The sequence below is a fragment of the Anser brachyrhynchus genome (genome assembly GCF_964034855.1).
Source record: "Anser brachyrhynchus genome assembly, chromosome: 9".
Lineage (NCBI taxonomy): Eukaryota > Metazoa > Chordata > Aves > Anseriformes > Anatidae > Anser > Anser brachyrhynchus.
The window spans coordinates 3,661,638-3,671,865 of record NC_137703.1 but is presented as its reverse complement, the minus strand read 5'-3'; the positions used below and the strand labels follow the sequence as shown (position 1 = coordinate 3,671,865).

At 55.6% G+C, this 10,228-nt stretch overlaps 1 protein-coding gene and 1 long non-coding RNA gene across 2 annotated transcripts in view; one reads left to right on the top strand and one right to left on the bottom strand.

Moving 5' to 3' along the window:
• Positions 1–2,808, bottom strand: part of LOC308199621 — a 54,398-nt gene extending 51,590 nt beyond the window's left edge. The window contains exon 1 of the long non-coding RNA XR_013954744.1: positions 2,675–2,808. This is a non-coding gene — a long non-coding RNA (uncharacterized lncRNA). The remainder of the gene's footprint in view (positions 1–2,674) is intronic.
• SLITRK3 (SLIT and NTRK like family member 3) lies at positions 162–9,118 on the top strand. Its single transcript, XM_080604045.1, has 2 exons — positions 162–2,521; positions 5,463–9,118. Exons 1-2 carry the CDS (start codon positions 2,456–2,458, stop codon positions 8,277–8,279), a joined length of 2,883 nt encoding a protein of 960 aa, XP_080460171.1. The 5' UTR covers positions 162–2,455; the 3' UTR covers positions 8,280–9,118.
• Positions 9,119–10,228: the final 1,110 nt, after the last annotated feature.

Sequence of the window (10,228 nt, the reverse complement as noted above, 5' to 3'; positions counted from 1 at the left end):
CAACATTTTCAAAGACACTAAAGTCGTTCAGTTTAAGCAATGTATAATATAGAAAAACAAGAACTTTTGAAAGGTTCTTAAAAAAAAAAAAGAAAGAAAAAAAAGAAAAAAAAAAAAGAAGAGGAAGAAAGAAAGAAAAGAGAGGAGATCTCAATTTTAAATACATTTATCTTGACACACCAGACAAATGGAGTCTCATGAGGACACAAGGGGGATCTCCAGACCAGGGAAGGAATTTTAAGCCTTCGCCAGGCTTGAACACCAGGCAGACAAGTGGCGTTATCCGAAGTCTGCCCCTTCAGCCTCTGCAGCCATGAACATTTCCATGCAGGACCACTCTCTGCTCTGCATTTTCCCCAGCCCCACTGACTTTCCGGCCTTCCCTCAGACTTGAGGATGCTATGAAGGTCCCCAGAGGCGGGGGCTGGCTCTGCCCCATGGGAAGCCCCCTGCACCCCAGGGCCTGCCCTCCCAGAGCACCCTACTCTCTGAAACAAGTGCACGAGGCTTGGATTAAGCAGCACGGCAGCCTGCTGGTGTCTCACAGCTCTGGTCCCAAGCCCAGGCTCCCACGCATCCCCCTGCCCAGGGGATTTGAAGCCCAGTCCTGGCTGTGCAGGCTTCTCCAGACCCCTAGGCAGAACCGCAGCCAGAGCCCAAGTGCTGCATGCCCCTAAATCCTCACAGCACTCAGATCCAGAACCTCTAAACTGCTCCCTGGCTTTAGCAAAATACAGAGAGCCAGAAAGCAGCTCCCATCTATAATAATTACAACAGAGTTTCCCTCGTCCTTGCACTATTTATTGCTTTCGCCCTTACCATGGATTGCTCGAGACAGAAGCGGCTATTAAAGATCAGAATATTTCTTTCTGGACAGGCAGAACTTTGGTAGAAAACTCCTTCCTTCTCTCAAACATTGCCACTTCTATTAGAAAAGGAACGAGTTGGTTTACACTGCAGATTGAATGAAGCATTAAATGACTGCGTTACAATGACTGCAGTGGGGGGAATGGTCGCCTCCAGTGGAAATGTAATGCTGTAATGATACGTTCGTAAAGGCACAATAATTGTTCAAGTATCCTTGTCTAATTTGTCACAAAAGTTGTCCGGGGTTTTTCTCTCCCTTATTTTTTATTTTTTTATTTTTTATTTTTTTTTTTTTTGCAAGCCGTCGGGGAAAAGGTGCATTCAGTAATTACAACCAAGGCTGGGAAGAGGCAGGCGGGAGGGCACCTGCCAGCCCCTCACCCGGCTGACACGCATCTCCCCTGACTCCACGGCTCCAGGACGGGTTTGGCAAGGAAACAGCTCGCTTGCCAATACTAATTATTATTATTAATAACCGAGTGACGTCCCAGTCTCGGTTGCATCAGCCCGCCGTACCCTGAGCCGGAGCTGCTGCCAATCTGCCGAGCCTGCTCCCAGCAGCTGGTGGCAGCAAAAAGGGCCGAGGCTGGGAGCTGCTTTGGGGAGGGGGGCGGCCAGGGCGACTGCTGACTTTGGGCTGGGGGGGGGGGGACACACACCGGGGGACACGGGGTTTTCAAGCCGAGCAGCGCCGGGAAGGGCCAGCACCTCTGGGCGAGCTCCCAGCTCCTGCTCCTCCCTCCGCACGCCCGCAGGGAGCATCGCGGTGCCGTGTGTGTGTGGATGGGGGGGGGGGATGCCCCTCCTGCGGCCCCGAGGGCGTCCCGGGGGGGTTAGGGGGGGATGCTCACATGCGGGGACAGCCGGGCACAAGGCGGGGGCACCCCCCGGCCAGTGCCACCCCCTCAGCACCCGCCGGTTTGCATGCACGGGGCCAGCCCCCCCGGCGCCCCCCCCCCCCCGTCCTCCCGTCGCCAGCCCAGCGGCGAAACTTGAAGGCGGCAGCCCCGACGTGGGGGGAGGACGAGCCCCTTCCGGTGGCATTTGGGGAAAGTTGCGGGGTAGCGGCAGCGCAAGGTCCCCAAACACGGCGGGGAGCAAAGGGGGGTGCTGGAGGTGGGGGGGGGGGGGGGGGGGGACACAGTTCGTCTCTCACGGCTCTGAGTTGCTGCTGGAGCCCCCCTGCGAGCTCGGCACAAGCCCAAGCCGCTACGATTTGCCCTTTCGCCCTTCCCGGTCTCCCCCCCCCCCCATTTAATTCCAAAGGGGGTGCCGGGTGCGTGCCGCCCGCCTCGGCGGGGGGATGATGCTGCGCTTTAATTAGGAGGGTGCGGAGCGCCCGTGCCGCACCGCTGAAGGAGAGCTCGGGAGGCTGCGGAGCATGGGGCCCGGCCGCGGAGGCAGCGCCCCTGCCCGCCGAGAGAGCCGGGAGGAGGCGGCGGCCCCCCCGGGCGCTCCCCCCGACCCCCGCAGCTTCGCCCGTCAACTTTGTGCTGCCGAGCCGCGGTCGCAGTTAAGTCTCCCCCCGGCCGAGCCGCCCCGGGGAAAGGGGACTTGGGGTTGAGGGGGAACCGGAGCCTGCCCGAGGATGGGGATGCGCGGCTGCGGAGGGCCGCGGAGGCAACGCGGGGCCGCGATGCTGCCCTGGCCGCAGGTGGGATGCCGGGGGTGCGACACCCCTAGGCGAGGGGGGGGGGGGGTCTTCGCCATCCAACTTTCAGCCGAGGGGGAACCCGCGCAAGCTGCGCGCCCCTCCGCGCATCCTCCGCGGATCGCTCCCCCCCTCCCCTCCCCGCAGCCCCGTTACCTTCCTGCGGCTCCCCGGGGTGGGGGGTGGAGAGATGCCGGCCGGCAGCGCTGCCCTCCGCGGGCGCGGCCGCCCTCCGCCTCCGCGCAAACTCCGCGGCGGCGGAGGGAGGATGCGAAAGGCGCCGGGTGTCCTCCCCGAGGGTTTGGGGCTTTGCCTCCCGGCCGGGAGGAAAGAGGCTGCTGGATCCCGGAGAGGCTGCGAGGCTCGGGCGAGGTTCGGCACCGGCACAGCCCGGAGGGGGCGCGGTGCGGGGAGCCGGGACCCCGGGACCCAGGGACCCAGAGACCCCGGGACACCCGGACCCGCCGCTGCAAGGCTGCGAGGCTGGCGCTTGCAGTCAGGGCATCTCTGATTCCCTCCGGAGTTGGATTTTTTTTTTTTTGTTAGAAGAGGTGGTGGGGGAGGGATGCGAATTGTGACCCATCCCGGCGGCTTTTTCCTCTCTGCTTCTTCTTGCCTTTTTTTTTTTTTCCTCCCCCATCTGCTCGTTTCCCACTTCCCTTCCTCTCCGCCAACCAGCCCCCTCCTTCCCTCTCTAAAAAAAAAATTAAAAAAAAAAGGCAGGGGAAAAAAAAAAATGTATAGTCAGGGCTTCCCAAATGCGCGCCCCCGACCTGGTGCCAAGCGCGCCCCCTTCATTTGTTCCCCTTCTTGAAGCTCATTTTCATGACGTGGAAAAGCCTGATCCAGGGCAACAACAGCACCACACACACACACACACACAGGGAGCAGGAGAGAAGCCCGAGATCCTCCGCCGCGCCCCAGCCCTCCCGCTCCGCGCTGCCGGTGCCCGGAGAAGGCGGCGGCGGCGGCGCTGGAGCCTGCAGCAGCCCCTCTCCTCCCTCCTCCATTGAGTGTGCCAAACAGCAGCTCTGCATCCTAAAGAAGATCATTGAGGGGCTCATTGCATTCCCAGCACGTCTCAGCCTTGCTTCTTTTTTTTTTTTTTTTTTTTTTTCCTTTTTGCCTCAGCTTCAGCAGGAGTAGAGAGAGAGGGAGAGAGACAGAGAGGGAGAGACAGAGAGAAACCAGCAATCTTTAAACTCGAGCTTTTTCCCCCCTTCCCCCCTTTTTTCTTTTTTTTTTTCCCTTTTTTTTTTTTTTTTTGGAACGATGTGCTAAAATCTCTCCTGCAAACCGGTAAGTACAAGCTTTCTGGATCCTTTTGTTTCCACATAGGGTCAAAGACACCCCCTCTCCCCAAAAGAAGATATAATAACCCTCTTTATTTATTTTTTTTATTACAGCCCTTGCAGAAGAGAAAGAACTTAAGTGGCTAATATTTTGCAAAGGAGACAGAGAGACTGATACTGCAATATAGCTCTCATCTCTCTCCCTTCTTCCCAATTAGATGCTGGCTTTAATTGCAGGGGGTATTTCTCTTTTCATGCTTTCGACCACCTCTTTCCCACAGGGGAGGGTTTCATTCGCAAGTTGATCCTAAGGATTTCTTTTCCTTTCGCATTTCTCTCCCCTAAATGCATCTTTCTGCTCTTAAGTTTGTGGATGGGGGTCAAAATTTTCCAGTTCTTACGCGTGGAAGGGAAAAAGGACCATTTCTATTGAGAGATTAAGACCGAAAGCAATGATCGCTCCGAATAATTCTAATGGGCATTTCAGTGATTCAAGGAAGGCTGCATCACCGCCGTTATTATTACCATCCTTAGCATTTCTCCATGCCCATACATTTGAAATATCTGGTGAAAGGAAGGGTGAAACCGTATGTTGAAGGAGCTGCATCTCATTAGTACAGTATTATTTTCATCTGATTGGAGAAGAACCGTGTCTTCATTCGGAAACGTATATAGTAGGATAGATAATTTATCGGCTGGTAAGTGTCAAGGTATTTTTTCTTCCACTTTCATCTTTTTAACCGGGTCTCCTGCTTGGACCTGGGGGTGCAGAATACCCTAATCCAAGGCAGGCTGAGCGTTTCAATCCTAGGTGCCTCTTTAGCTGTCACTTCCCTTTAGATCTGCTGATCGCATGGGCATGTGCTTTAGAAAGATTAATCATCTCTAAATGCTTTAATCAGCTAAAATGACTAATATGTGGTATGTATTTATCTGATAATATACCATTCCATTAATTCATCTGTGTGTTTGAAAGGGGAATGTTTTCTTTTAAATCAGGATTGTTAACCGTTTACTCTTTTAAAGACGTTGTGGTGGCTTCTGAAGGGAACTGTTTTCTCAGGGACATTAGGAAACCTTGCACATTCCTTTGAACTTACATATGGAATAATATCGAGCTGGCAGGGAGAGAGATTCAAGGACTGAAATTCAATAACTTTGGGAGTTTGCATGTATAAAAGATGTAGTGTGACACTGGAGAAATCTGCCCACTGCTACGAGATTTCCCCCCTGTAGTCGACACGGGCTACGATGGCTATAAAGCCAAAACTGCAAACAAGTATGAAATACACGCAGTTCTGAACGCTGGTCCTATGGCGGAAAACACGCAAAGACGCAACACGTTCTGCCTGTGTGCTCCTATCGTTGTATGGTCTGCATGTGCTGTCCTCTTTATAGGTGGCATTTACCAAAACGGGGGGCGGAGGGAGATGAGGGAAGCTGATATCGCGTGATTAAACCCTTTAACATCTCTTAAGTATAAATCAGGGCAAGGCTCGCACAACCGACAGCCCTAGAGTTTATTGTGAACGTCTACCCAACAGTTGCTGAACTTTCCAGGAGTCTAACACAAGTCTAGCAGGTAGGGGCTTGGTAAAAGGAGCGGGGCAGGAGAGAAATACTGAAAATCTGCATTTTTTTTCCCGTTGCAGTTTTGTAAACGTCAACAAATGATGAAACCTTCCTCGGCAGAGACGCTTCATAAAGGAAGGATGTTGTGGATAATTCTTCTAAGCACAATTGCTCTAGCATGGACTACACCAATTCCCTTGATAGAGGACTCGGAGGAACTTGATGAACCCTGCTTTGATCCATGTTACTGTGAAGTGAAGGAGAGCATTTTCCATATACATTGCGACAACAAAGGATTTATAAATATTAGTCAGATAACAGAGTCATGGTCGAGACCTTTTAAACTTTATCTGCAGAGGAATTCCATGAGGAAATTGTACACCAACAGTTTTCTTCATTTGAACAATGCTGTGTCTATTAACCTTGGGAACAATGCACTGCAGGACATTCAGACGGGGGCTTTTAATGGGCTCCGAGTTCTGAAGAGGTTGTATTTGCACGAAAACAAATTGGACATTTTCAGAAACGACACTTTCCTGGGTTTGGAAAGTCTGGAATATCTGCAGGCAGATTACAATGTCATTAAGCGGATTGAAAGCGGGGCATTTCGAAACCTAAGTAAATTGAGGGTCCTTATCCTAAATGACAATCTGATCCCCATGCTTCCCACCAACCTATTTAAGTCCGTGTCCTTAACCCACTTGGACTTGCGTGGGAACAGGTTAAAAGTCCTTTCGTACCGTGGGATGTTGGACCATATTGGCAGGAGCCTGATGGAGATTCAGCTGGAGGAGAACCCGTGGAACTGTACGTGTGAGATCGTGCAGCTGAAGAGCTGGCTGGAGCGCATCCCCTACACCGCCCTGGTGGGGGACATCACCTGTGAGACCCCCTTCCACTTCCATGGGAAGGACCTGCGGGAAATCAAAAGAAGTAAGCTCTGCCCCATGCTGTCCGACTCCGAGGTGGAAGCCAGCCTGGGCATCCCTCAGCTGTCGTCCAGCAAGGAGAACGCATGGCCTACGAAGCCGTCCTCCATGCTGTCCTCCTTCCATTTCACTGCTTCCTCCGTTGAGTACAAAACGTCCAACAAGCAGCCCAAGCCCACCAAGCAGCCCAGGGCACCCCGGCCTCCCCCAACCCCCCGCGGCCTGTACCCCGGGCCAAACCAGCCGCCCGTGGCCGCCTACCAAACCAGGCCCCCGATCCCCATCATCTGCCCTACCGGCTGCTCCTGCAGTTTGCACATCAACGACCTGGGCCTGACGGTCAACTGCAAGGAGCGAGGGTTTCACAACATCTCCGAGCTCCTGCCCAGGCCCCTGAATGCCAAGAAGCTCTACCTGAGCGGGAATTTGATCCAGAAAATCTACCGCTCCGATTTCTGGAATTTTTCCTCTTTGGATCTCTTGCACCTGGGGAACAACCGCATCTCCTACGTGCAGGACGGGGCCTTTATCAACCTGCCCAATCTCAAGAGCCTCTACCTGAACGGCAACGACATCGAGCGGCTCACCCCGGGCATGTTCCGGGGCCTGCAGAGTTTGCATTACCTGTACTTCGAGTACAACCTGATCAGGGAAATCCAGCCGGCGGCCTTCAGCCTCATGCCCAACCTGAAGCTGCTCTTCCTCAACGACAACCTGCTCCGCACCCTGCCCACCGACGCCTTCGCCGGCACCTCGCTGGCCCGCCTCAACCTGCGCAACAACCACTTCTTGGCGCTGCCGGTGGCCGGGGTGCTGGAGCACCTGCACGCCATCGTGCAGATCGACCTGAAGCTCAACCCCTGGGACTGCACCTGCGACCTGGTGCCCCTCAAGCAGTGGCTCGAGGCGCTCAGCTCGGTCAGCGTGGTGGGCGACGTGTTGTGCGCCAGCCCCGAGCGCTTGGCTCGCCGCGACCTGCGCTCCCTTGAGCTGGGGGCGCTCTGCCCCGCCGCCCTGCGCCCCCCCGCCGCCGCCGCCGCTGCCGCCGCCTCGCCCCCGGCCGCCGCCGCCCCCCCGCCGCCCTCCGCCACCGGCGCGGCCGCCTACGAGCTGCCGCCGCCCGCCGCCGCCGTGCCGCTCTCCGTGCTCATCCTCAGCCTGCTGGTCCTCTTCTTCTCGGCCGTGCTGCTGGCCGCCGGGCTCTTCGCCTTCGTGCTGAGGCGCCGCCGGAGGAAGCGGCCGTTCCGCGGGCCCCGGGCGGAGGCGGCGGAGCTGGGCGGCCCGGGGGGCTTCCAGGAGGGCGGCGGCGGGGAGCGCTCCCCGGAGAAGGCGCCCCCGGCGGGCCACGTCTACGACTACATCCCGCACCCGGTGACCCAGATGTGCAACAACCCCATCTACAAGCCGCGGGAGGACGACGAGGAGGACGAGGCGGCGGCGGGGGGCGGCGGGGGGGAGGCGGCCGAGCTGCTGCGGGGCGCCGGAGAGCGTTTCGCCGCCGCGCCCCCCGGCCCGGAGCCGGGCACCAACTACCGCACCTTGCTGGAGAAGGAGCAGGAGTGGAGCCTGGCCGTGTCCAGCTCGCAGCTCAACACCATCGTGGCCGCCCACCCGCAGCATCCCGCGGGCGGAGGGCTGGCGGCGGGCGCCGGGGGGCCGGGGGCGGCGGCGGCGGCGGCGGGCGGAGCCCCCCGGGACCGCGACCGCCCGCCCCCCTGCGCCGTGGGCTTCGTGGACTGCCTGTACGGCACCGTGCCCAAGCTGAAGGAACTGCACGTGCACCCCCCTGGCATGCAATACCCGGACCTCCAGCAGGACGCCAGGCTCAAAGAAACCCTTCTCTTCGCGGCCGGCAAGGGCTTCTCAGAGCACCAAACCCCCACAAGCGAATACCTCGAGTTAAGGGCCAAACTCCAAACCAAGCCGGATTACCTCGAAGTCCTGGAGAAGACCACGTACCGGTTCTGACCGCCGCCCCGCCGCCCGCCCGGCACCGCCGCATGCGAGGGGAGGCTCCAGCTGCGCGCTCTGCCCGCCAGCTGTGCGCGCTGCGGGCAGGGCCGGCCTCAGAGCAGTAATCGACGAAGTGCCTTCGCAGACTTTTGCCAGCAGATGTTAATCAATCATTATTTTTTATACTGAAACTGAGACTTTGACTGTGCCATGTCTAAGGTATATTATTATTATTATTATTATTATCGGGGATCTTTGTATTGATCCTGGTTAAGTAAATTCCATGTGTGTCTCTTTTTTTTCTTTCTTTCTTTCTTTTTTTTTTTTTTCTTTTTTCTTTTTTTCCGTTGCAGTAAACTTCCTCTATATTTTCCCTTGGAGGGGAGGGGGAGGGAAGATGGCATTTTGTGGCTTGCTTTCTTCTTGCCCATCATGGCACAGATTCTGTACATTTATTTAAAAAAAAAAAATGCAAAGAAGCAAACGAGAGAGGTTTGCTGCATGCCTGGAAACTGCAAGAGGGAAGGGAGGGGAGGGTCTTGCTCGAATGTCTCACTCTTGTCTCTCTCCCTCCCTCGCACGCACACGCACCCACCTGCATCCCCGCCACCCCGCGGCAGCCCGGCCTCTCCGCGCAGCGCCCGCCGCCGCGCAGGGAATCCCGGGCGCCGGGGGAAGCCACCCGGAGCCGAGCAGCCCAAAGGATGTAACCACGTGGCGCACACACCTAGGGGATGCTCAGTGACACTTCATCATGACGCCATGGTTTTTTGGAGGACATCCGCACTTTCCTAAATAAAAGCAACATGCAAATATGCAGGAAAATAAAAAAAAAGGAGAAAAAAAAAAAAAAAGCTACTGGGCACCTGTCACTAACAGCTTTGTAGGAAGCACTTTTAATGTTTTCTCTCATACACACATACATGCACACACACGCACACACACGAGAGGTACAAAAATGTGCATATATTTATTCTGTAATTTCAAGTGAATATAAATTGTAAAGGTAATGTTTAATCATTGTACAGTGATGCGTCTGGTATAGCTTTCCTAATAAAAAGTTTTGAAAAAACATGCATATATATATATATATCCACATATATATATATATAGGAATACAAAGCTTGAACCTTAAACGTCAGCTTCCCCCTACTGAGATTTCCTTCTCCCACCTTAACCTTGAAAGCTATTTTATTGATAACAGTTCGATGCACTGTGATGTTAACAGAGAAAAAAAAAACCAACACCTGTACAGCTTCTCTTGCCAAGATACCACCCGAGACTTTTACAAATCCGATTTGCAATCCGTATTCCCACGCCGCACTGTACTTACGGCAGTTCCCTCGCATCTCAAACCAGTGCCCTCTCGCAGGGGCACTGCTGGGGCTCCTTCTAAATGCGAAGCGAGCAGTCAAAGGGGGATGGGAGCGGGCATTAAAGCGCTTTTCAATTTTGGAAAAAATAGTTGAAGGTCTCTGGGAAGGGATGCGTAAAGCTCCAGCCACCTCCCCGCGGCCGGGGGTCTGCCTACCCTGGCGCGGCCGTTGGTTTGCTCCGCGCTGGAACCGGAGTGAGACCAAAAGGAGGGGAGGGAAGGTCCCGGTGGTATCTTGGCCTCGGTCCCCGGGGTCGGCCGGGCGGCAGCGGCGGCTCCGCTCCTCATCCTCCGCCAGGTGGCGCCGCAGCCCCAGCGCTGCCCGCCCGGCCCCGGCCCAGCCGAGCGCAGCCCCCGGGGCCCTAAACCGGAGCCCCCGGGGGCATTGCACCGGGGCCGGGGGGGCTGCGGGGGGGACAGCCCACTGCCGGCATCCCCTGTCACCGAGCACTGTCCTGAAGGTCTTCAGATATAGAGTTTTATAGCGAAAGATCGAATATATATCTATAGGTATCGTTTGTCTTAACGGAGCAGCAGGTATGATAATTTATCCATAATAATAATAAATGTATATTTGTGATTTTTTTTT